This window comes from Lissotriton helveticus, chromosome 7, assembly GCF_964261635.1.
Source record: "Lissotriton helveticus chromosome 7, aLisHel1.1, whole genome shotgun sequence".
Taxonomy (NCBI): Eukaryota; Metazoa; Chordata; class Amphibia; order Caudata; family Salamandridae; genus Lissotriton; species Lissotriton helveticus.
The window spans coordinates 1,183,847,460-1,183,874,866 of record NC_136068.1 but is presented as its reverse complement, the minus strand read 5'-3'; the positions used below and the strand labels follow the sequence as shown (position 1 = coordinate 1,183,874,866).

The 27,407-nt window shown below is 50.7% G+C and overlaps 1 protein-coding gene across 5 annotated transcripts in view; it reads right to left on the bottom strand.

Moving 5' to 3' along the window:
- Window positions 1–27,407, bottom strand: part of BPTF (bromodomain PHD finger transcription factor) — a 1,855,127-nt gene that overhangs the window by 1,376,598 nt on the left and 451,122 nt on the right. For all 5 annotated transcript variants that reach the window (XR_013598794.1, XM_078654332.1, XM_078654328.1 and 2 more), the window contains exon 11: window positions 21,563–21,698. Coding sequence is in view for 4 of the 5 variants with exons in the window: in XM_078654332.1 (XP_078510458.1) it covers window positions 21,563–21,698 (136 nt within the window). In the remaining variant the exon portion in view is untranslated. The remainder of the gene's footprint in view (window positions 1–21,562; window positions 21,699–27,407) is intronic.

The following is a 27,407-nucleotide window of genomic DNA, read 5'->3' as shown; positions in this document are numbered from 1 at the left end:
AGGCGGGGCAGCGCCTGTGGGCTTCGCTCTCTGCTGGGCTCCTCAGCACGTCTCGCTGCTCCGATCTCGTCAGTACCGCATGTGTTTGCTTAAGGCAATGTCGGTAATATTTATACCTGGAAGGTGCCGAGATTGACGTAAGGATGGACATATATACGTCAATAAGGATGTCATATGAACGGGCTCGTTCGCACATTCTTTTGCTGAAGTTCTCGGTGAATCAAAACAATGGTTATGGGAATTTCCCAGGTCGCTGTAGGTTTGATTTGTTTTGAGAACTCCGTATGCCTTAACAGGGGCTGGAGGAATATCGCTTGTCTAATTAGATGGCATGCGTTATGACCTAATCAGATAACGCGCTTCTGTGCCGTGGTGTGGCTTAATCAGATAACGGTTCTTGCACCGTTGGATGGCTGCTAGTTAATTATTAACCAAACCAGGGTCAGGAATAGGGGAATCGATACAGTACCTATAGGAATACATCACAGGATAGTTGAGCGAAAACCCCAGACTGTGAAGAAGGTGAATGGTGTGGGACATGTCGGCCGCACACTGCTGGGCCGACTTTGCTTGAACAAGCCAGTTGTCCAGGTAAGGGTAGACATGGACGTTCTGTCTCCTGAGGTGCGCCGCCACTGTCGCCAGACATTTGGTAAATACTCTGGGGGCTGTGGTCCCCCCGAAAGGAAGGACTTTGAATTGGTAATGCTTGTCTTGAATGGTGAACCTGAGGTATTTCCTGTGGGAGGGGTGGAGTGGGATGTGAAAGAAGGCATCCTTGAAGTCTAAGGTCGCGAGAAAGTCCCCTTTGTTTAGCAGTGGAAGAACCTGTTGCAGTGTTAGCATGTGGAAATGTTCTGAGAGAATGTACCGGTTCAGGGGCCGTAGGTCTAGAATCGGTCGGAGTGTGCCGTCCTTTTTCGGGATTAGGAAGTACAGGGAATATACCCCTGTGCCTTCTTCCTCCACCGGCACGAGCTCTATTGCGCCCTTTTGCAGCATGGCCAGAACCTCCTGCTGCAATAAGTGCAAATGCTCTTGTGACATAGGACGTTGCTTTGGGGGCATGTTGGGTGGAGTGTCTGTCAGCTCTAAACAATAGCCGAACTGGATAAGTTGCTTGACCCACCTGTCCGTTGTGATGGAGTGCCACACTGACAGGAACCGCTGGAGTCTCCCCCCGACAGGTGTTGGGTGGTCGGGGGGCAGTGACAGGGAGTCACTGCTTGTTGGTGGCAGAGGAACGGGAACTGTTGTTGCCTCTGCCTCTGCCCTTTGAGCTGTTGCCCCGGTATCCACCTCTACTCTGTTTGGGGTAGGATGACTGCGCCCCACTTTTGTTGAACTGCGACTGCTGTGACATTTGGCCTCTGGTAACACCCCGATTGCCTGAGCGACGAAAAGTGTTCCCACGAAACTGCTGTGACTGTAGAGCCCCCATGGACTTGGCAGTCTCAGTATCTTTTTTAATTTTTTCCAGTGTGGGGTCGACTTCAGGACCAAACAGCCTGTCGGGGTTGACTGGTTGGTTGAGGATGGTTGTCTGTATTTCGAGCTTGAACCCGGAAATTCGGAGTCAAGCCTGTCTCCTGAGCATCACGCTAGTATTGATTGCCCTAGCCGCTGTATCAGCAACGTCAAGGGCGCACTTGATAGCAGCATTGGAAATGAGTTTGCCCTCTTGTATAAGCATCTCAGCCCCTTCCTTGTATTGGTCTGGCAGGTGTTGCAACAGGGTCTCTAGGGTGTCATAATGTGCCCTGTCGTATCTGGCCAACAGCGCCTGTGTGTTTGAAATGCGCCAGATGTTGGCCGCCTGTGCTGCTACCCTCTTCCCTGACGCCTCTAGCACTTTCGACTCTTTGTCCGGGGGAGGAGCTTCACCCGTGGTTTGAGAGTTAGCTCGTTTGCGAGCATTAGAGACCACCAAAGAGTCCAGCGGCAGTTGGCCCCTTATATACGTTGGATCGCCAGGTGCCGGTCTGTATTTCTTCTCAATCCGAGGGTTAACAACCCTAGCTCTCGTGGGTTCCTTAAAAATGTCCGCAGCATGCCTTAGGACCCCCTTTAGCATGGGAAGAGTTTTCACAGTTTTTTCCGCAGTGGAGAAAGTGTCAAAAAGGAAATCAGCTTCCACAGGGTCAGCATGCATATCCACATCATGGTTCTTAGCTGCCCTTTCTATCAAAGCATGAAATGCTGTGGAATCCTCGGTGGGAGACGTCTTGATGTTGAACACCTGCGGGTCAAGGGTTGCCTGCTGATCCCCCTGATCACCTGTGTCCACCCACGAGTCCTGTTGCTCATCAGGCTCAGTGTGGGCTGGGAAATTATACTCCTCATCCTGCTGCTCCCCATCGTCTCCATCTGAATAGGTGGGTGATGGCGTTGCCCCCCTTGCAGGGTGCTGAATGCTGGGTTCGACCACCACAGGAGTATCCTCTTCAGGCCTTTTGCATTTCAGGGGAATCCTGAAGGCCTCCAAAGGCTGTGACGCCGTAATCTTCCTCTTCAGAAGCGTTAGCTTCTCGGTATCGGCGTCGATGTACTGCTCCGACAAAGAGTGTTGCGGACGCGTGAAACCCCCAGCAGGGGTAGTTGACTTGGACCTCTCCGGGTCCTTTGGCACCGGTCGCGGTGCAAAGGCCTTCGGCGCCACCTTAGGTGGTAGCGTGAAAAGGATCTGCTTTGAAGCCTGTGGCGTTGGGACAGCCTTGTTTGCGGCGGAAGGGATCTTCGGTTCCGATGCGGCAGCTCTGTCCTTAATACGTTTTAGGGAGTCCGAGACCTGCTTGGTGAAGGAAGCGGACGGCTTCGTAGACCCGACCGATGTCTTCGGTCCACCTCCAGAGGAAGACTCAGGCGCCGACACCTTCTGCGTATCCGATGGAGGTGCACTGCGATCCCCGACCACAGCAGTGGACGTGGATGCCGACGACTTCGCCCCGGCAACTTTGACCTTTAGCGCCGTAGTGCCAGACCTTGGCTTCGCGCCCTTGGCAGCCGTTGTGTCGACAGGCCTAGTAGATTTCGGCTCGACGGGCTTAGGGTGAACGGCCTCACCCGTTTTCTTCGGCTTCGGGTCGGCTGTCACGCTCGGCACCGAATCAACGGCCCTTCGCGAGCTGGGGTCCTCGACCACCTTTGCACCGCGGAGGGTGCAACACTTTTCTTTGGCTTTGAGGCCACCGAAGACGACGGCGCAGATGGGGGAGCAGTCGTTTTCGGTTTCGATGGTGCGTCGGCCATCTTAGTTGTTGTCGATACCGACAGTTTCGGTTTCGATTTAGGTAATGGCGGCTCCGCCGAAGTGTCCGTGGTGGGCCGGAAGGCGGGGCCGTGGATATTGGTGTAGGGTCTAGGGTAAGGCCATGTGGCGATCCTTCGACCCGAGCCTTAATAAAACTACGAACGGGGTATAGCTCTTCCTCCGAGCTATCTTCCATGGCCCCGTAGGCCTCATCGTCGTCTCCTACCTCCTCGACGATTTCCTCCACGTCTTGGCCCTCTGCGTCCGCTTCGTAGTCGGACTCGACGACCACCGAAGGAGGCGAAACTTGAAGATGGACCTGTTGCTCGTCCGCTTCTTCATTGACGAAGATGTCCACCGGTGCCGGAGCTGATCGCCGGGCCTCTAGGCGCGCCGCGCGCCGAAGCTTGATAGTTTTCTTCGACCTAAACCTGGAACAGGCCATGCAGTTGGCCATCGTCGTGGTCCGGCGACAGGCATTTGTTGCAGACCGGGTAGACGTCGATGTGTGGGTATTTGGATCCACACACGGGACAGTGTTTGAATGGACTTCGTTCCATGCCGTCGAAGTCTTGCTGCGTCGACTGGGCCTCGATCCTGAAGTCTCACGACTCACGGGAAATCCGACTGGAAAGTTGGATGGAAGGGAGGCACCGAACACGAACAATACCGACGGGTCAAAGAAGGCCTTTTGGCCTTGAAAAACTAAGTTTTTGTCGATTCCGAACCGGAGTTAACGAAACCACATCCGAACCCAATGGCGGAAAAAAACAATCTAAGGATGGAGTCGATGCCCATGCGCACTGTAGTCCAGGGGAGGAGCCACCTATCTCGTGATACTTCGAAGACTCTTCCAGGACAAAAAGGTGCAATCATCCGGACCCAACACTAGGCGGCGATCTATGCTATAGATATGAATTCAGCAGCCCACATGCCTCGAACACAGAGTTCCTTCTTATCTCACCTCCCGCCAAGATCTCTACCACACAACTCTGGCTTAAAGACCTAATTGCACTCAATGTCCAACCCACCATCGTAGACTCAGCAAAATCCTTAGGCATTACACTTGACACCAATCTCAACATGCAGCAGCATATCAGCAAGGCAGCTAAGGGTGCGAATTATCAAATCAATACCCTGAGGAAACTTAAACCCTTCCTCCCTGCCAATGACTTCCAAACTGCAGTACAAGCACTAGTCATCCCTCGAATAGAGTATGGCAGCATCGCCCTCTGCGGACTCCCCCTAACTACTACTGCTCCCCTAAGAGCTTCTCTAAACGCTGCAGCGAGACTCATCACTGGTTCAAAAAAACACTCACATATCTCCCCCGACTTTAAACACCTGAACTGGCTGCCTTTCGAAGCCAGAATACATCTGAAAATCGCCTGCATGACGCACAAAGCTGTCCACATGAGCTCACCAAGCTGTCTCACTCAGAAGCTGACAATCTCTGGCGGTTCTAGAAACACCAGAGGCTCAAACAATCTTCTGCTGAAGCCTCGAAGATTCCGGAAGGAAAAAACTTATAAACACTCCTTCTCAGGAATGGCACCCAGGATCTGGAACTCACTCCCCCCTGAAACGAGGCTCATCTCCTCCACTACACTGTTTAAGAAAGAAGTAAAAGCTATCCTCATGGCTAAATACACTTGAAGTGCTATTCTGAACTTTGTTAAGACTCCGCACTGATCTGTACTCCTTGTTCGACCCCGTGGATTATTTGTTTTATATGTATTAATGATTTATTTGATTTTCTAGGCTACCACGTGTTTGTACTACTAGCATTTTTACTTACCTGTTTGACTATGTTCCCGCATGCTCCCCCCTTTTTTATGTGAAGCGCTCTGATATCTGCAAAGATCTTGTTCGCGCAATACAAAACTTTCAAAATAAATAAAATAAATAAATAAATAAATATGATTTATCGTGTTTTTTGTAGAGACTTGGCATTTACTATCACTTAAGTATGTTAATTCAGTTAGCAACACGATGAATCTAATATCAACTGGATACTGTATGTGGTTATTTAATAATGACACTATGTTTCTTATATGTTTACGATTCACATCAGCAGGTCACAACACCATTTGACATATCAATTGGGTCAGAATCACATAGCTCGGACACATTTTTTCAAGAACATTTTGTGTAGATTAGTGTGGATTTCAGGAACGTCTGGCAGTTATAGAATTCAGTCACAAAACACAACTTCTGTCATTCAACAATGATGGTGATGTACATTGTTGAAACATCTAATAGTGCATCGAGTCATTAACTGCATCACTCCAACTCTTAACTGAGTGAGTTAGTCTCAGATAATTGTGTGTGACTATCATTGGATCATGTAACGGACCAATATTATAGTAATACATATGACTTATAGTATATAGTATCAACTATCATTAGGCAGCGTTCACACTTTATCGTGCGTGTCTATTATTGAATCATGAAATTGATCATGATTAAATTATATACATGACTTACAGTATGTACCAACAACAATAAGTCAGTTTCCACATTTTTCACCGTTTAAACATGGTGCCCGCACAGCAGTGCACTCGAGGTGCTCAGTCCGTTGTTTATCTTTGTGAAACACCAACACGGGTGTTTATAGGATGTTTGCTAACGTAAGTGCAGCGTGTACATTTTACCGAGCGTGACCATCATCGTATCATGTCACCGATCATTATTTAAACAATATACATGACTTAGAGTATGTACTAAAAATAATAAGTCAGTGTCCACATTTTTTACCGTTTAAACATGGTGCCCGCACAGCCAGTGCACTCGAGGGACTTAGTCCGTTGTTCATTTTTTGTTAAACACCAACACGAGTGTTTATAGTTTGTTAGCTATCGCAAGTGTAGCTAAAACCGGCGGTGTCTGGAGCGAAACGGGGATTACTTACTGAAAGACCAATGAAAATATAAGGTATGCGCTACTCGTACCAGGATAGTGACTATTTGACTAAAGCTGGCAGACTGCAGCATGGTGATATATTTATTTTGGTATCGTTACAGGACAGCGAGATAACGTGCAAACAAGGTATGACTTTCTTCTAAGGATGTGTTACGATTTAAACACATTAACGTGGAGACGGTTTTTTAACAAACACATATCTTGCATTTACAGCGTCTTTTCGTTTGAATCAGAATAAGGTAGGCTGAGAACGTTTTTTCCGAGGGTATAGAGAACATGTGATTCATTATGTTATCAGACAGTTGTGATGTAGTTTTTTCATATTTGTGTTCACAGACAATCAACTGCATTCGAGGCACATAAGAGATTATCACTGATATATATGCCAACACACTCAGGTATGTAAATATGAATAATAGTACACACATCAGCTCCCATGTGGTTTAAGAGGTTTGGATATTTATATCATTTTATTTGTTGATTTTTTTTTAGGTTTTTCCCTGATGAAGGCACTTATCAGGTGCCGAAATTGTCATTACGAACTCCACATTACCATAATGGCTTTACTGAAAACTGGGAAGTTTGGAAACAAACTTCTCCACACATTATACCCACACTGATGCCAGTGTGGGATTTAATGAAAAATGCACACAGAGGGCATCTTAGAGATGCCCCCTGAAAAACGACCTAACGCACAAGTTACTTACAGTTATATATTTGTAAGAGACATTAGTTAGCAATAAGATTCCTTACCTTAGAATATCCCCAGGCGTCAGACTGGATCCGGAAAGTTTTGCTTAGCAGTACCCCTGCGCGTCAGTAGGTGGCGTCCTGCGGCTCCGCATCCGTTACTGGCGTCCTAAGCGCCGAGATGACGTCACGGGGACTACTTTGGTGCCACCCATGCGCGCTGACGTCAGTTCTGTACACGACTTTCCGTGCCAGGAACGCAGAGCCATGCAAGATACTGACCACTGGTGCATAAAACTAGGGCCCTAAAAAGGGATGACCTTAACCCTAGTAATCAGTAAGCAGAACGGGGAGGATGGGTGGGGCGGTAAGGAATCTATCACTAACTAATGTCTTTTACAGATATATCGTTACACAAGTAGTAACCTGTGCATCTGAAAGAGACACGTTAGTGATAGATTCCTTACCTTAGAATAGATACCCCAGCAATACCAGCCCCGGTGGTGGGTCTGCAAACAGAATTACACTAGGAAGTCCCGGAGAAAAGAACGGCCAATGAAGCCGTCTCTCCGGGCTTGACTGTCAAGGCAATAATACTTGGTAAACGTGTGCCGCGAGGCCCACGTAGCTGCCTGACAAATGTCCTGCAAGGGAACGCCGCGTCCCAAGGCAGTCGAGGCTACAGTTGCCCTGGTCGAATGGTTCACACAGCCCCACAGGAGGCTCCTTCTTGGCCAAGGAGTAACATGCTTTTATGCACAGAACGACCGACCGGGAAATGGTCAGTTTGTGCACAGCCCAACCTTTTTCCCAACCGGTAAATGGTCCGTTTGTGCACAGCCCAACCTTTTTTTGGTGCCACGCCCACAAGGGACAACTCCGACCACGACCAGCAGAGGGAGAGTTTTACCGACGTCCGAAGACACCCCTGCACCCGGCGCATCACGGCCCCCTGTGCCCAACTCCTGGGTGTCCACCTATCCTCCAAGATCCCAACTTACCTCTCGAAGTGGTGGTCGCACCTGAAGAATCTTCGTCCCCGAGCCTGCAGCCTTTGTTCACCTTCCAGCTTTCCCATTGAATAATATTGGATGCCCAAAGGCCCAAAAGCACCCTGCACCAAGCCACCCAAGTGCCACTGGGAGTGCAGCATCGATCCTATCTTACTTCCCCACTTGCCCAGTGTAAGTGACCAGGAGCTCAGCTCCCACAGCCGCGTGGTCTGCCTGCTAATAGCCACCAACCAAAGGCCCCCTATCCTCCTTAGGATAACACTGGGCCTACTCACTCTGCACCCGGCTGCCCCTATGCCCCTGAGGGGGTAACAACTGTACCTACCTGACCCTGGGAGACCCCTGAGTCTACCCCAGAACCTTAACTCTGTCAGCCGAGTGTTTACCCAAAGACCGATAATTGGATTTTCTCCATAGTGTAACATTGGCTGGGTTTCACTCAGAGTTTCTTCTAAGTGTCGAGTTTTGCAACTTTAAAATAATCACTAAAATCAGCCGAACAACGAAAACGAAATTACTCACCTGCTATCAAGAGAGATCCCAGGGTTGTACCTTTGAGCCCAGGACTGAACCTGAAAAGTAATTATAACCGTGATTTACTGTTAACTCAATTTTCCTCCATAGGAATACATTGCCTGGTTTTTGACAAAATTTCTTCAGTGTCGATTTTTAAAACTTACAAATATTCCTTAAAAATCGCCTGTGTAACAAAAACGATTTCTTTCAACTGTTTACAGGAAATGCACGAGGGCTGAATCCAGGATCCAACCCCGAGTAAGAAAAACATTTGTAAAGTGATTTTATTGCATTTACTTAAAACTTCCCATTGAGCTCAATGTTACAATTGTGTGTAACTTGTGTTGCCTATTGCAACAACTGTAGCTATTGCATTCAACAGTCTATTGCTATTTGAAAGTATTCAATTGCAACATCTCATACTGTGAAAGTATTTATGATAAATCAATCAATCAATCATTACATTGTAGAGCGCGCTACAGGGTGTAGAGGCTGAGTCGGTCGTTGAGGTATGCTGGTCCGTCGTTGTGTAGGGCTTTGTGCTTTTTATGTGTGGATGAGGAGTTTAAAGGTGATCTTGTCGATGGGGAGCCAATGCAGGCCTCTCAGCTGAGGTGTGATGTGGCTGCGTCGGGAGACGTCGAGGATCAGTCGTGCCGAGGCGTTCTGGATGCGTTGCAGCCGTCTCAGGAGCTTAGTTGTTGTTCCTGCGTAGAGGGCGTTACGGTAGTCCAGTCTGCTGGTAACGAGGGCCTGGGTGACGGTTTTTCCCGTGTCGGGGGGGGATCCATTTGAAGATCCTGCGGAGCATGCGGAGGGTGTTGAAGCAGGACGCGGAGACGGCGTTGACTTGCTTGTTCATGGACAGGGCGGAGTCGAGGATGACCCCAAGGTTGCGCGCGTGGTTGGTGGGTTCTGGGGCTGTTCCTAGCGATGTGGGCCACCAGGAGTCGTCCCAGGCTGATGGGGTGGGGCCGAATATGAGGACCTCGATTTTGTCTGAATTCAGCTTCAGCCTGCTGTCCTTCATCCATTCGGCGACAGCTTTCATTCCTCTGTGGAGGTTGGCTTTGGTGGTCTGGGGGTCTTCGGTGAGGAATATGATCAGCTGGGTGTCATCGGCGTAGGAGATGATGTTGAGGCTGTGTACCCGTGCGACGTGGGCGAGTGGTGCCATGTAGATATTGAACAGCGTCGGGCTAAGGGAGGATCCCTGTGGAACGCCGCAGATGATTTCGGTGGTCTTGGAGCGGAAAGGTGGGAGGTGGACACTGTGTTTTGCTGGAGAGAAAGGATGTGGTCCAGGCCAGGGCCTTCTCTTAGATTCCGGCGTCGTTGAGGCATGCTGTTAGGGTGCGGTGGCAGACCGTGTCGAAAGCTGCTGAAAGGTCAAGAAGGATAAGAGCGTTGGTTTCTGCTTTGTCCATGAGGATCCTGATGTCATCGTTGGCGGCGATGAGGGCGGTCTCGGTGCTGTGGTTGCTGCGGAAGCCGGACTGGGAGGGGTCCAGGATGTTGTTGTCTTCAAGGTAGCGGGTCAGCTGTCTGTTGACGATCTTCTCCGTGACTTTTACCGGGAAGGGGAGCAGGGAGATGGGCCGAAAGTTCTTGAGGTCCTTGGGGTCCGCCTTGGGTTTCTTCAGTAGGGTGTTGATCTCGGCGTGCTTCCAGCTTTCTGGAAAGGTTGCTGTCTCTAAGGAGATGTTGATTGTTTTCCGGAGATGGGGTGCAATGGCTGTGCTGGCTTTGTTGAAAACGTGATGAGGGCATGGGTCAGATGGGGATCCGGAGTGGATGGATTTCATGGTCTTGATGGTGTCTTCGTCGCTGACGTTGGATCAGGTGGTCAGGTAATTGGTGCGGGTGGAGGTCGCTGGAGTGGTGGTCTCGGCGGTGGGTGTAGGGGTGTCGGTGTTGAGGCTGTCGTGGATGTCGGTGATCTTGCGGTGAGAGAAGGTGGCTAGTGAGTCGCACAGATCTTGTGATGGTGGAATGGGGTTGGAGAGCTCTTTGCTGTTGTGTGCGTTGTTGTCGAGGCGGTCCTTGAGGGCGGTCCTGATGAGTTGGTGGTGTCTGCGGGTGGCGTTCTTGTGGGTTGTGTAGCTGTCTGGTGTTTGGTCGCAGAGCCAGTTCTTCTCCAGCCTTCGACAGGTGCGCTTGGAGGTCCGGAGGTCTTCGGTGAACCATGTGGCTTTCTTGATGTTGTGATTGGTTGCGGAGGTCTTGAGTGGGGCGAGGGTGTCGGCGCAGTCGTTGATCCATTGTTTGAGGTTGATGGCGGCAGTGTTTGGGTCTATGTGGTCAGCGGGTGGTCCCAGAGCGAGGGTGGTGGTCAGTTGGTCCTTGGTGACCTTGCCCCAGCAACGGCGTGGCCCCTGTTGGGTGCGGTGGTGTGTGGTGGGTTTCCTGAAGGTGAAGTGGACGCATCTGTGGTCTGTCCAGTGGGGTTCGGTGGTGTGGTTGAAGGAGACGTAGGGACTTGCGGTGAAGATGGGGTCCAGTGTGTGTCCAGCGGCGTGAGTGGGTGTCGTCACAAGCTGTTTGAGTCCGAGGTTGGCAAGGTTGTCGATCAGGGCGGTGGAGTTGGCGTCGTCGTTGTTCTCAATGTGGAAGTTCAGGTCCCCGAGGAGGATGTAGTCTGTGGAGGCGAGGGCGTGGATAGTGATGAGGTCGGTGATGGTGTCGCTGAACTGTGGTCGGGGTCCGGGTGGTCGGTAGATGAGTGTTCCTCTGAGGGTGGTGTTGGGGTCGGTGTGGATCTGGAAGTGCATCTGCTCGGCGGTGGTGAGTGTGTCGGTGTGGATCTGGAAGTTGGTAGAGACTCTGAGGGTGGATGATGGCGACTCCCCCTCCCACTCCGTTGGTGCGGTCTCTGCGGGAGATCTTGTAGCCCTCTGGGATGGCTATAGCGATGTCTGGTGCCGAGGTGGCGTTCAGCCAGGTCTCCGTCAGGAAGGTGACGTCGGGGGTGGTTGAGTCTAGGAGGTCCCAGAGTTCGATTGCGTGTTTGCGAGCAGAGAGGGTGTTGAGGAGGATGCATCCGAGGTGGTTGGGTTCTTTGGTTGATGGTTTGGCGGGCCGGATGCTGGTGAAGCTGCAGTTCCAGCAGGTGAAGGGCCCTGGGGTGCGCTTCGGGATGGCCCGGTAGCAGTGGTGATCTCGGGGTTGAGTGCGTGGAGGGTGCTGGAGCCATAGTGCAGTCCGCTGTTACGGCGGCTTCGAGGTCCAGGGGTTCTAGCGCTGGGCGCGGTCCAGGCGCGGATGAGCGCAGATGGGTTTGCCTTTAGCGCGCCTTCGGCGCGCAATGGGCGCTCCCGCTGTGTGATACCTACTTGTGGTTCTAAAATAAACTATATATTTTTATATACAAAACAATCGGCCTAGAGTTCAGTTCTTGAGTGTGCGAGACCATTTGCTGACTGAGTGGGTACAACAAATGCTTTACACTGTCCTCTGATACTGCCTTACTGCTCGATCAAGCTACCCCTTTAGAGAGTAAGGTTATATCTAACTTTAGCCTCTGCCATACCTCTGGGGACTATGAACTCTGTGCACACTGCACCTTACTTTGGTGCTGTATATACAGAGCCACTTTCTTACAGTGGTTAAAGCAAAACTTTGCTGGGAGGAGTGTGCTCTGGCCTCAAACCCGCAGGATCTGTACCTTACTGTTTTGATGTTAAAGTGGTAGTCCACAGTGATGTTGACAACAGTACTTATGACTACTCGGTCCTCAGCAGCCTTTTTGATGAGTCTCTAATGGATGATTTTGTTTACAGATCTGCTGGCTGCTTCACTGACTGTTCTTTCTACACAGATTCTGTTAATTATGCTGTTGACTGTACTGTCTGCACTGCCAGAAGCAAAGTGTTATGCGATTGAGGTTTGAAGGAGTTCTGTTTCCTCACCTTCAACAGTGTTGTTGATGGAGGTGACAGTGCAGGCAGTCGATGTGGCTGTTCACTAGCTGGCAACGGCAAAATGGTATTCAACTTCTCTGTCAGAGGAGATGATGGTTGCATGCACAGTGGTGGGAGAATGTCTCTTTCTGCTCCTTGTCTGCTGAAGCTAGTTTTATCAGCTTTCAGGAAATTTTTGTGTTTCTTTTCCTTGGACATGCCTCACTTTAATTCTTTAGAGGTAGAGTTTTCCTTTGAGGCCTCAGCCGTTTTGGGCTTTCTTTTGTATGTCTTTTTCTCTCCAGATTTACAAGAACAGAACTCAGACTCATCCCAATAAGAGTGGTGCTCAACGGCCTTATGTTTCTGGATCCATTTTTTAAATCCTCCCTTCACAGTGAATGAGTGGCTTGGCAGAGGATGTCTTGTAGATTTTGCAGTTCTTAGTTGTGTGATCGGAGTATGAATACGGAAACAAAATGGTTACTTACCAGTAGTACTAGTTTTGCAGCACGAAGAGCTTTTTGGAGTGCATCTATTCCGCCATCTAGTGGTTGGGTCCAGGGGGGCGTGGCTTGAGCGCCAATGGAGGAGGTCGCCTGAGCGCTCGGCTCCGCGATCGAGCCTCAATTATCCTGACAAACTGAAGCTGCCGACCCCTGACCCACCTGACATCGTGTGGGAAGGGTTTCCTCACCAGGGGGGCCACGGACGATCGTCCCTGCGGGGCTGGATGCGGTGGAACGAGACGAAGCGTAGCTCGGCCTCCCCGGCCGGAGCCGCAACCAAGATGGCGGCCATATGAAGGAGCTGACTCCCGGGCTGCCGACGATTAAGAATATGACCCGGACATCGCATCAGACCCCAAGACAGCAGTGAGGGAGCAAAGCGGATGCCCAGGACGAGATAGGAGCTCGGAGACACCCGTGCAGAGGCTCCTGCACACGGCTGCCACGGTACTGGGACCGGCGACAGTACTGCAGGCTGCAGCCTTCTGGAGGAGAAGTTTTCCGGGCAGTGAGTGCGGGCGGCTTTGATCCACGGCCTGGCGGACGCAGCGGGAGCGCAAAGTCCTTCGCACGGTGCTCGGGTGGAGCCGCCCTGTACCGCCAGATGAAGAGGTACATGGCTGCCCATACACCCAGCCTCTAAACACCCCGAACAAGGCGCAAAATGGCGGCGGCAGGACCGGCTTGACCCCGGACGCATCGAGAACTGAGGGGAACCCTGTCGACCCGTGAGTTGGCGACGGCGGTGTGATTGCTACCGGAGAGGACTACACCGGGGCTCCGACACGAGTGCAGGAAGCTCCCGCTACATAGACTGTCGGCGCTGATCGTGAACCCTGCGGAAGTGAGAAGAGCTGGCAGCTCACACGCAATGCTGTAGCGGAGATCGAGGAGCGAGGAGATTATCCGTTGGACACTAGCACGAGGACCACCCGATTGCTGAGCAGAGAGAGGGACTTCCCCCCCCTCTCCCCCTCCCCTCGCTAACCACGGATCGCGGGGCCAACTACTGGAACCCTTGCGGCGGGGAGACTGGGGTCCTGCAGACTGAGGCACACGGCAGATACAACGATCGCTCAAACCCCTTGGGGGAGGGAGCCACGAGCAAGCCGATCACCTCTCCGGAGAACTGGGGATCTGTTGGCGTGAAACCCACATTTGCATCACTGCAGTGACAGAGTGGCCCAACCGCGGAGGAGGACTATCTCAAGAGCCGCAAGGACCGTAGAAGCCCGTCTGGGCGAGGGGCGACTGCGGACTGAGCCGCTGCGGCGCCGCCCCCCCATAGCCGGGGTGCAGGTGAGAGCTGGGGGCTGGACTGCTTGGCTGCTATTTCGGGGACCACCAGGACCTGCCACCCTGAACCTGAGGCTCGCACTTGCTGGTGTCGCTGTTGGGAACCCTACATCCTCACACTTTTTTAATACTCATGGCGCTGTAGCACGAACACCTACTACGAGGGCGGGCACTGTGGAGCTGCGGGCGAGGTCCTTCCACCCCCGCCGGCTGGTGGAGCAGACTTACGGCCCCCCCGGGGACCGTGCCTGAGTTCAAATATAACGTACGTCCCCAAGGTCTGAGACGTGGCGGCCGGATTTTTGCCAGGGCGAACACCTACGCACCCCGGGGATGGGGAAACCCAAGGGAGCTAGAGGCGGCGCCTCGCCCCTGACGGATACCGAGCCGACGGACACTGGGGACCAGTTGAACTCCGGACAACTGCAGGACCCTCAGCTGCAGCTCCATTTAGACAAAATCTTAGCGGCACTGACTGACACGAGATCAGCGCTCCAGCAGGATATTGCACAAGTATCCACGGGCTTGGGACTGCTTCGAGCCGATCACGGCAAGTTGGCTGACACAGTCAAGCTCGTGGAAGATGCGGTCCACACCCTAGAACCGACACAAAAAGACATTAAGGCAACCGTGACTAATCTGATGGACCGTGTGGACACACTGGAGAGGCGAGCGGAGGAGGCAGAAGGGCGCAATCGTCGAAATAACATCCGGATAGTGGGCCTGCTGGAGAAAGTGGAGGGACGAGACATGGTGAAATACCTCTAGGACTGGCTCAGACAGACGGTGGCGCCAGAGGGATTATCCACCTTCTACACGTTAGAGAGAGCTCACAGAGTCCCGGCCAGGCCGCCTCAGCAGGGCCGCCCGGTGGTAGCCCGACTACTACATTATCGGGACAGGGACCTGCTGCTTCAAAATGCGAGAACAAGTGGCCCCCTTCCAGGTGGAGAATAGCGGAGTGAACATCTTCCCGGATTACACGTACGAAACACAGAGACGAAGAACCTCCTTCCTAGAGGTCAAAAGAGAGCTAATTTCGGAGCGATTGCAGTACTTCCTGCTCTACCCAGCACGGCTCCGAGTAATTGTTGACGACTCTACCAAGTTCTTCGACACTCCAGAGGATGCATGTGCCTGGTTGGAGTTATATAAATCTGGTAAAGACGTCCTCGAACATCGATCCGGCAACGGCCCTGAAGGTCTGCCGCAACTTAAGTCGCAACGCATTCGGAATAGGCAAAGAGGTCAGAGGAAACCCTCGCAATCAGTCACCACAGCAGAGCGAAAGGAAGTTCTGGACCTCGTTTCGGTCATCTCGGGCACTCAAGACACGCCATCGCAGGAGGACGATGAATCCGAGAAAGGTGACGGACACTCTGACACCGAGCGCTCCGAAACGGACAGCATGCCGCTACCAGTGGTTACTCCGGCTACGGCGGAAGACATGCTGGACGAAGGCTGAGGGCCACCGGTGAGATGTGTGGGTTCCGGATGGGGCCTGGGGTGAACAGTTGGCTGGGGTGGCGGGGGAGAGGGCATGATTGAGATTGGGGGGGAAGGATGGTCGGTGGGACACTCCACTGCTTGAGGCTCGGTCGCTCGACGTCGAGCCTGAGGTTTGGGCGGCTGCCCGATGGCGACCAACACCCTCACTAAGCCCTTAAGGCATACCCACAGCGACCCCTGTTGGGTTTAATCAATGTTGCTCAAGGGGATTGTTTGGACGGGTGCTAGACGGAGATTTCTAGGTAGTGTTTTGGGGGGGAGGGGGGATTGTTCAGTTCTAGTTTTAGGTTTTGGGAGGGGGGACTCATCCTCAGCACTACACAGTCCCCCGGCTGTGGGGAGTCAGACCGTAACGATGGTGAAGGATGTCGCGCGATGAGGGACAATGGGTGATCTAACTAACCTAATATGCATGACCTGGAATGTGAGAGGCCTCCACAGCATGATCAGGCGCCATAAAATCCATGCTTATCTAGTGCGTAGGGTAGTACAAGTAGCACTACTACAAGAGACACATCTAACCAGGGCAGAAGGTATAGCGCTGCAGCGTAGGTGGAGGGGGCAAACCTTCTATACGACATACTCAGCTTACGCAAGAGGCACTTTAATCTGGATCAGGGCCGGAGTTCCCTTTCAGGTAACCCAGCAGGTTGTTGACCCAGAGGGCAGGTTCGTGGCTGTGCGTGGTCGACTGGGGGGTAAATATATAACTATCTGCTGTGTGTATGCACCCAATGTTGACCAGGTGGCTTTTCTAACAAGCTGTCTGGATCCTTAGCACACTTGCTGACGGGCCCACTCTTAATAGGGGGCGATTATAACTCTGTATTAGATGCCGCACTAGATAGATCACACCCGCCGCTCAGGGACTCCCCGATACATCGCATCACTAAAGGTAGAATAGACTGGCAAGCAAAGTGGGGCCTGACGGACATTTAGCGCGCACAACATCCACGAGACCGGGACTATTCTTATTTCTCAGGGATGCACGAGCTCCACGTGCGGCTAGACACAATACTTTGCTCTGCAGATTTAGTGCAGATAGCAGTGCATACTGAATATTTAACGAGAACAGTGTTGGATCATAACCCCATGCTCCTGGCCTTGCGATGGCTCCCCAATGCATCCTGTCTGCCCACTTGGAAACTCCGCCCGGAATTACTTGATGACCCGGTGTTTAAGGGGGCATTGGAAGAGCATGTCACGCAATACTTTGCGGATAATGCCGGCACGACCGAGGCGCGGACGACGGAGTGGGATGCCTTCAAGGTGGTCTTGAGGGGGTTTTGTATAGGAGCACGGGCAGGGGTGCGTAGGGTTCTCCTGGATGACCTGGATAGAGCAGACAAGGCGCTTCGGGAGGCGGAGCTTTCCAGGCCCGGCCATCCGGAACTACAAGATAATGTCGCCAGGGCCAAAGAACTAGTGGCGGTTGCAAAAGAGCGCTTGCGGAGTTATGACTACAAAGCATATACGGCCAGGACGCATGCAGAGGGCGATCGAGCTGGGACTTTACTGGCCTGGCTAGCTAATCCCACAAAAAGGAGCACCCCTATAGTATCAATGCGTACACCTGATAAGGAAGTTTACGCTCAGGCAGAAGTGCTGCAGTGCTTCGAGAAATATTACGCGTCCCTCTATAGAAGCAGGTTGGAGGTGGGGGCCCCAGCAGTGGAAGCCTTTCTGGAGGGACTATGTTTTCTGGAGTTGAGCCGAAACCAGGCCAAGGCGTTGGGCAGAGATATAACAGAGGAGGAAATTCGGGGCGCCGTTAAAAGTATGGCGCGCAACAAAACCCCGCGGTTGGATGGCATACCAATAGAATTTTACAGCAAGCATGTCGACCTCTTGATGCCAAGGTTACTCGAGGTCTACAAAGAGGCGAAATGCCTGGGACAGCTACCACCTTCCATGCGGGAAGTGTTAATAATACCCCTACTGAAACCGGGTAGGGAGAGCGGGGATACGACCTCTTACAGGCCGCTCTCAATGCTCACCACTGACTATAAAATACTGAGCAGTATTTTAGCATCTCACCTATTGAGCCACATGACCACATTGGTGCACGCGGACCAAGCTGGGTTTATCCCGTCGCGAAACACAACCTCGAACGTGCGCCGATTGATCCGAATATTGGGGGAGAACCTCCCAGAGGCCAGTCACCCAGTGATCTTATCAATCGACATTGAGAAGGCCTTTGGCAGTCTCGAGTGGGAATATCTCTATGCAGTGATGCGGCGTTTCGGAGTAGGCGAAGATTTTCTGAAATGGGCCTCTGTGCTCTACACATCGGCGGTAGCCAGGGTTAAAACGGGCGTCCTAATATCACAGCAATACCCGGTCGAAAGAGGCACGAGGCAGGGATTCTCGTTGTCGCCATTACTATTTGCCCTGGCGATAGAGCCGTTGGCGATATCGATTAGAACAGGAGCTCATTATGCCTGATTGAGCGACAGGACTGGGCACCACTATATTTCACTATACGCGGACGATCTGCTTTTCCTTGAGGATACCGAGGGAGCACTGGAGGGAGCTGACAGCTTGCTACAGCGGTTTGGCAGGCTTCCATTATCCGTAGCGGGCCGGGTGGCACTACTAAAAATGGTGGCACGCTTCCTGTATTGCTTTAGAACACTCCCTGTGTGGATACCAGCTGCCACCTTCCGACTCCTGAGATCCATGATAGGGGGGGGGGCGAAAAGTGGCATTGACGACTCTGGTAAGACCCAAACTGGAGGGGGGGATGGCGGTCCCTGATCTGGAATTATATTACTTGGCAGCGCAGCTTCAGATTCAGATTTATACACAAGAGGTGGCTCGAGAATATAGAGGCCCAGACCACACTAGAGGCCGAGGCATCCCTCGACACGTTCTTTCCTTCATAGCGCTACAGCAGAAATTAGTGCTAAACACACTAGCCCTCGCAGAACATACGATAAGACTATGCTGGAACCGCACTCAGCGCAAGGCGGGGGTGCTACATCCATACGCCCCTGATATGCCATTGGGAATGTTGACAGCACTTCCACATGGCGGAGACTGGTCCAGACTACAGCTCTGGGAAGAAGCGGGAATACAAATGGTGGGTGACCTATACGAGGAGGGAGCCCTGGTGCCCTACCCGACGCTCCTAGAATGGTACGACATACCCAGGGGGGACTTCTTGCTCCATGCTGCATTAACACAAGTGATACAAACGCACTGGAAAGAAGGCCTCACTGAACCAAAAACAACAATGGTTTGTCAATATACCATGGGCTCTGCTGGAACTTACAAGGCAGTCACTTGTCTTTACTCCAGAATGGTTAACGAGAATCTACCGCCTTTAGCGACGCTCAAAGAGAAGTGGGAAACAGAGATAGAAAGGCCTATACCCGAGACAACATGGGCGCAGATTGTGAGGAGAGCCCAGAAGAGCACACGTAATGCCAGATTCCAGCTGATACACTTTTTTGTCCTTCACCAGGCGTACCTCACGCCGGGAAGGATCCAAAAATATTTCAATGCAGACGAGGCGGCCTGCCCCAGATGCGCACTAGTCGGAGCGGAATTGGGCCACATGCTATGGTCGTGCCTGGCACTAGACCTATATTGGAAGGAGGTGGGAGACACACTGAATTCGGTTACAGACCAGGGCTTAACGTTTGACATAGCAGTAGGTATACTACATTGGTTCCCCCACACCCCTAAAATAATATTACCAGTAAATTTATAGACATGGGACTAGTATTAGCCAAGCGAGAACTTACACGACACTGGAAGGCGGCGATAGGCCCCGAATAGCACGAGATGGAGGAACGAGTTTATTAAATGGGCCAATGGAGAGAGCAAGGTCAGATTCCAAACTGCGCAGCGCCAACGTAACAAAAAGGCATTAGAATCTGCCCAGGCATGGGACGCCCTAACGCAAGCGTTGAGCGACTATAGTAGGCAGGACAACCAGGGAGATCAGCAATCAGAAGATGAGGCTTCCCCGTAACAAACCAGGGACATTGCATCACTTGACATACATCACTTGACATACATCCCAGAGACTCTTGCACATCCGTACAATTTGAGTTGATAGCTCCTGGACCTAGAGGATGAGGACCCGGGGAGGGTCGAGGGATAAGAGATAACCTGTTAGCCACCTAGGGTAAGGCACACGGAGGCTAGTACGCGGGGATACATATAGAAAGGAATGAGTAAGACTGTATACGGTCTACCGCGTTATGATTGCACTGACAATTCGCCATTGCCCCTTAGGGTTTATCTCAGCTTTGCGTTGGGGATGAGACAGAAGGGAGAACAAGAAAAGCAGATGCAAAAAATCCTTGCTGTACAGTTGCAACTGCTTGTTACTTTTAAGCTTTTAACGTTTTCTTGTTAACGCCGCCCGACCTCCGGGATGTGGGCTAAATGGCCGTGTAATATTTTGATTAGTGACCTGAGCACTGCAACTGCCGGAAGCAGGATTGTCAAACAGAAAGATTGTATGCCTTATCAATCTGCAATAAAATATATTTTAAAAAAATAATAAAAATCTGGGGTCCAGAATAATGATTTGTCCTCTTTCTGTTTCCTTTTTTTTTTTTTTTTTTTAGTATGAAGGCGTCGTCGTCCACTGTCAGACTGTCAGATGGTGCCCGGGAAGTTTATGTGCGTCACTGCTATATTCAGATTTTTTTCTCTCACCTTGTCTTTCTTCTCCCTTAATTTAATTTCTCTTTAACTTCCTCTTGCTTCGAATGGCTGAGTATCCTCTCCGGTTTCCTTTTCCCCCATTTCGGACGAGGCACGGAGGGGGGGGGGGGGCTTGCATGTTTAACTAGGGAAGAGGATGTAGCCTTACGGCTAGAGCGGTCGACCTCGGGAACCAGGTTCGAGTCTCGGCACCGACGCTCAACATCCTGTGATTCTGGGCAAATCACTTAAGCTCCCTGTGCCTAACAAAAAATGAATGTGTTCATCTGTAACGAAACTGCTGCTCATGTAAAGCGCTTTGATACCCGATGTTTTGAGTCTAGTTCTATATAAAACTCTAAAAAAAAACAACAACAAAAAACTATAAAACTCTTCAGGCTCCAAAACTACTCCTACTGGTAAGTAACCATTTCGTTTTGAAGCATGAATCCTTTTCTGGATTCACATGCTGTGCATCTGATTAAGTAACAGTGTTTAGTTCTCTGGGAAGGACAGGTTGCAATTTGCAGTTCTTAGTTGTGTGATCTGAGTAAAGGCAGTAAATACACCTCTTGTGAGAATCATCTGAGAAGACCATCTTTTTCCCCCAAAGGAATCACAAGCTTTTATTTAAAAAAAAATACTGCCTTTTTTCCAGAGACAGTATTGTTTACATCTAGACGTGAAACTTAAAGAAAGGTACCAATATAGTATTTCTGGTAAATAGAATTATCGGATTTAAAGCAAGAGCAAAGCTGCGGAACTCCCTTGCACACCATATACAGTAGAAATCTGAGATGTGATGACCCCTAGGAGCACTCTCACCTCACTAGATACTTTTTTTTGGGGGGGAATGAGGTGAATGTGTTAACAAACTAGGTGCTGTCTAAGCCTTTTAAAGCAGTCACAGCCTTGTACTGCTATGGTAAAATTACCAAGTGACTCGCACTTTGATAAATGGGAATGATTCAAGCATGAAAATCTATGAAAGATCCAATATTGGATAACAGCAAAATATAAAATTTGACAAAATATTAGGTCAGCAAAAGCCTCAATGTGCAGGGGAAATGGCTGACAAACACGAAAAATAACTGACGCAACTGGCAGGGCAATGTGGGTAAGTGATGCAGTTGGCTAACTCAAACATGCAGTTTTCCAGATTCAAGGTAGATTGGCTGTTGACTTTATAACTCAATTGCCATCACTTTCATTCCTCAAACGGCAGACAAGAGAGACTTAAAAATTGCTTCAGATTAATATTAGGCACATGCCAACACTACAAGAACTGGTGAGTACCTGGCAAAATGTTTCGGTAATTGGCATTCGTATTTCCTGGTAATTTTGTTAGAAAGCGGTGAACGTGGGTTTGACTGATCCAGCTCCATCCTCCATACCCAGTTACTCTGTATTCCTCTCCTTTCTGTTTCCAGACCTGTGAAAATATTAAGTGCTTTAATTTACCACCCAATTATTTAGGACAAGTGCAGCACAAAATTTGGTTCGTAACAATACTCAACTAAAACCATGACTATGAACTTCTTAACCTAACATGCTTTAAAATAACTTTAATGCAACATTAGTCTTTCTATGGAGCACAAACAGTTTGTGCTGCCCTCCATGCAAATATACTGGGACATTATTTAATAAGCAGTAAGCACGTCAACAATATTGACTTTTGTATTAATAATATTTTTCTGAGTGTTAATGCTTTAGGTTAAGCCCAAGACACCGTACCTTAGTGACGGGGTCTTTATGGCATTGCTTGGAACCTTCTAAATCTGGAAAACACCTAATAAAGCTTGTCCAAATGAAATAGTTGTTAAAAAACATTGCCATTTCGGGATAAAGCAATAAGAAAGTTATCAAAGTAAAATAGAGGGTAAAGTGAGGTTTGAATACGCAAACAAAATGGTTACTTACCAGTAGGCCTAGCTTTGCAGCATGAAGAGCTTTTTGGAGTGCATCTATTCCGCCATCTAGTGGTTGGGTCCAGAATAGTGATTTGTCCTCTTTCTGTTTCTTTTTTAAAATTTATTTTTAGTATGTATGCCTCGTCGACCACTGAGTCCACTGTCAGACTGTCAGATGGTGCCCGGGAAATTCATGTGCGTCACTGCTATATTCAGATTTTTTTCTCTCACCTTGTCTTTCTTCTCCCTTAATTTAATTTCTCTTGAACTTCCTCTTGCTTCGAATGGCTGAGTATCATCTCCGGTTCCCTTTTCCCCCATTTCGGATGAGGCGCGGAGGGGGGGGGGCTTGCATGTTTAACTAGGGAAGAGGATGTAGCCTTGCGGCTAGAGCGGTCGACCTCGGGAACTAGGTTCGAGTCTCGGCACCGACGCTCAACATCCTGTGATTCTGGGCAAATCCTGTGCCTAACAAAAATGAATGTGTTCATCTGTAACGAAACTGGTGCTCATGTAAAGCGCTTTGATACCTGATGTTTTGAGTCTAGTTCACTCTATTTAAAACTCTAAAAAAAAAAAAAACTAGAAAACTCTTCAGGCTCCAAAACTACTCCTACTGGTAAGTAACCATTTCGTTATGCAGCATGAATCCTTTTCTGGATTCACATTAAGTAACAGTGTTAAGTTCTCTGGGAAGGACAGGTTGCAATTTGTGTGAATTGGCAAACAGGTATTCTAGTACTCTCTGTCCCACCTGTACTTCCTCTAAGAAAGTGCCCTCTTTTTGCATGGTTGCCCCCATTTTTTGCTAAACTGCGATGTGCCCTGGGTTCCTGCCAAACAGGGACCCAGGGCCTATGTTCCCTCCCTACAACTGCATTAAGACAAAACCCAATTGGCACTCTTTGGCCACAGGTCAGTCCCTTGAAAATGGTAAGACAGGTACCCAGGGCACTGTGGCTAGGGAAGGCCTCTAAGGACTGCAGCACTCATTGTGCCACCCTTAGAAGCCCTGTAACTTTAAACACACAATGCCATTGCAGGCTGCGTGTTTGGTGCTGAAAACAGTGAAGCGTCGACAGGGCACACATCCCTGTGTGCCATGCCTATAACCCACTGCCCTGGCATAGGTCAGCCACGTGCACTAAACCAGTGGTGATGGTACAGATGCATGAGCCCGGTACCCCTACAGTATCTAAGCCACTTTATGACATTGTAAGTACAGTAATGCCATTAAGAGTATATGGTGGTGGGAGTTAGTCAGTACAAACTCCACAGCACCATAATGGCTTTACTGTAAAACTGGTTGGTATCTCTCAGCACATTAAACCCACACTAATGCCAGTGTGGGATTTATTTAAAAAGAGACACAGAGAGGGCATCTTAGAGACGTACTCTGAAAAACGGCCTAACACTAGCGTCCAGGCTGAGTGGCTGCTCACCAGCTGCCACCAACAGACATTTTTCTGGACCCCTGGATCGAGAACCTGCAGCTCTCGGGTCGGGGAGGGGGCAGGGGAGGGGAAGGGGCGGAGGGGGGGAGGGGGTTCGGAAACAATGCACATCCTGGGATGCGGTGCCAAGCCTCCTCCCCCAGGATGGGTAGGGTCGTTTAAGGGAAAGCTTCAAAGGCTTGCCACCCATGTGAGCTTTCTCTGGCTTTTGCTGCTTCAAGCAACTGCCCCCCACCGGTTCTGAACCCCACTTTGGGTGGGAGAATCGGCGGGAAAACCAAGTGAGGAAGGGAGGTGTGCCCAACTTTGCCAATCCCCCCCGCCCCCAGGTGGGGGAGGCGAAGTGAAGCACAACTCTCAGTCCTCGCCATCTTGCAGATGGGAGGACCCAGCCAACCAGAGTGAGACATATGCCCCCCTCCCACTGGAGGATGGCATAATACGGGTGTGTTCACCCCAAGGAAGGGACCCATTGGTACCAACCTTTACTTACCTGTACCACCCCTAGATTTAGTATTTAAGGGGAACGCTGAACCTTGCCTCTCCAGACAAGACTCGACCAAGAAGTAGAGAAGGACCGAAGAGCTGTGCTGAAACTGAGAAGAGGAGGACACCCACTAACTTGGCCCCAACCCTATCGGCCTGTCCCAATCTCGTACCCGCTGGTACCCGACAGTTATTGGCACACAGGAGAGGCCTTGTTGAGCCCAGTGTAGTTTGGCTGCTAGTGGAAGGAGGAACAAGTTTACCAATTGGAACCTAAGTGGCACAGCGGTAACGGACAACCCATCCCTGATCACATACTGTTCTACAATGTAGCCACAGTGCCCCGCAGTCACTGGGCACGAGGGGGCGGCGGAGTGTGATAGCAGTGATTACCTGCCTATCTGGTGTAAAATACCTGGACCATTGAACAGTTAGTTGCGGACTAGCTGGGGCTCCATTTGCGGTCCGGCCCTGCACTAAGATCATAAAAATAAAAATGGGTTCATATGCACTAAGCGACTGGACTCTCCGTGCTGCATCCTCACAGTATATGTCCCACATGGGTTGCCTTAGATCGGGTGCTGGAGGGCTGCCGGGTCCACCACCACCATCTCGCCCCCGGTCTGACAAGGTGCCCGATGAGTCATCCACAGACACTATGTCAAATAAACTAAATGCGGTGTTGGACTTAGTTGAAAAGATGAGCACTACAATAGAGCAGACGTGAACCTCACTTGAAAGAAAAATTGATAAGATGCTGTTAGACCTTAATCTTCTACATGCAGACCGCCGGAAACCTACAGACAGAGCTTGCACGCTTGAAGCAACGATCGCATCGTGCTGAAGACTCAGAAGGCCGCACGAGGCAAAATAACGTACACGGTACAGGTCTGCAAGAAGGCGAGGAAGAACAAGTCACTATTCGGAGGACTGGATTCAAAACTTGGTACCAGAGGGATCATTGTCTCAACACTTTGTCATAGAACATGCCCCCCAGGTACCGAACAAGACACACCTCCCCCTTCCCCTACCCAGGGATGGAACTGGGTCTATCCCTGTTCCATGTGCTGAACTACAGGGATAGGGACACACAATCCTACAGGAGACCAGGAAAATGCAGAAGATTCAAGTTGCGAATAGTACAATAATTTTCTTCCCGGACTATACTGCAGCGGTTCAGAAACAGAGGTACTCCTTCCTGGAGGTGAAACGCTGGCTCTGCCAACTGGACCTCAAGTACTCTCTGCTCTTCCCTGTCCGGCTACGGGTAATTGTGAAAGGCAAATCCCACTTCTTTGACACTCCTACTCCAGCATCGGAGTGGCTGGACGCTTTAAATCCCACTATAGACACTTTCCCCAACACGAAAACAGTGAATTTACACCAAAGTAAGAAGGCAAGACAGCCCAGCGGAGAGAAAAGGCGTAGGAAACAACCTTTATCACAAAAACTTGGCCCCAACCTGGAACAGATGAAGATGGACCACTTCAGGCGGCTGCAGAAATTGGTATCTCACAATCTGACTTGCTTCCTGAGACCAGCCAGCCAGGTGGAACCAGCGATGCTGACTCCACAGACGAAACCCTAATTCAGAGACTTTGCCAGAAAGCACACCCCAGGGAGCAGATGGTATAATTTAGTACATTTATTATTGATCGATGGACCCAATTGGAACTGTTCCAATGACGAGAAAACAAGTATGATTGGATGCATATTTGGTTGTTACACATACTTGCCTCACAGCCATGACATGTAGAATATTTTACCTGTACTATAGGCAATGTATAGATACTTAGCAGAATTGAGGCATATGTCTCTTGGGGGCCTGGGGGCTGCTTTTCATACATCAAAAAGAGGGACTGCTAACTTCCTTTTAATGCCCCCCTCCCACCCCCAGGCCTCCATTCGCTCGACAACAATCGTCCCCAAAGAACCCCCCATTTCCAATGTATCTATGCCCCCACCTGTAACATGGCAACAACAAAGATATGTACTAGGAATGTGAGGAGGATGCATACTCCTTCACGGAGGTATCTGATTTACTCCTACCTTAAACGTCACCATGCCCAAATCGCTCTTTTACAAGAGACCCCCTTAACAAGACCTGAGGTGACAAAGTTACAGAGAAGATGAAGAGGTCAAATTAACGTTACAAGCTACTCAGTCTTTGCCAGAGGCTCACTGGTTTGGGTAAGACCGGGCACTCCATTTAAAGCGGAGGAATCCCTCATTGACGCAGAAGGCTGATGTGTTTTGGTAAGGGGGAGTCTGAATGGTAACCCAATCAATCAATCAATCAGTGACACTTATAGAGCGCGCTACGTACCCGTAGGGTCTCAAGGCGCTGGGGGGGGGGGGGGGGGGTGCCGCTACTGCTCGAACAGCCAGGTCTTCAGCTTCTTCCTGAAGGAGAGGTGGTCTTGGGTCAGGCGCAGGTCGGGAGGGAGGGAGTTCCAGGTCTTGGCGGCCAGGTAGGAGAAGGACCTTCCTCCTGTAGTCGCTCTTCGGATGCGGGTGACGGCGGCGAGGGCGTGGTTGGCTGATCGGAGGTGGCGTTTGGGAGCGTAGAAGTTGACTCGGCTGTTGAGGTAACTCGGGCCTTGGTCGTGTAGGGCTTTGTGTGCGTGGGTGAGGAGGCGGAAGGTGATTCTTTTGTTGACGGGGAGCCAGTGAAGGTCTCTCAAATGTCCGGAGATGTGGCTGGTTCGTGGGATGTCGAGGATGAGTCTGGCTGAGGCGTTCTGGATCCGCTGGAGTCTCTTCTGGAGCTTGGCGGTGGTACCGGCGTATAGGGCGTTGCCGTAGTCCAGACGGCTGGTGACGAGGGCCTGGGTGACGGTCTTCCTGGTCTCGGTGGGGATCCACCAGAAGATCTTCCGTAGCATGCGTAGGATGTTGAAGCATGCCGAGGAGACGTTGTTAACTTGCCTGGTCATGGAGAGGGAGGAGTCCAGGATGAAGCCCAGGTTGCGTGCATGGTCTGTCGGTTTGGGTGCGGTGCCCAGGGCGGGAGGCCACCAGGAGTCGTCCCAGGCGGAGGGTGAGGAGCCCAGGATGAGGACCTCCGTCTTGTCCGAGTTCAGTTTCAGGCGGCTGGTCGTCATCCACTCGGCTACCTCTTTCATCCCTTCGTGCAGGTTGGCTCTGGCGGCGGCGGGGTCGTTGGTCAGGGAGAGGATCAGCTGGGTGTCGTCGGCGTAGGAGATTATGCTGAGGTTGTGTTTGCGTACGATGGCCGCGAGGGGGCTCATGTAGACGTTGAAGAGGGTGGGGCTCAGAGATGATCCTTGG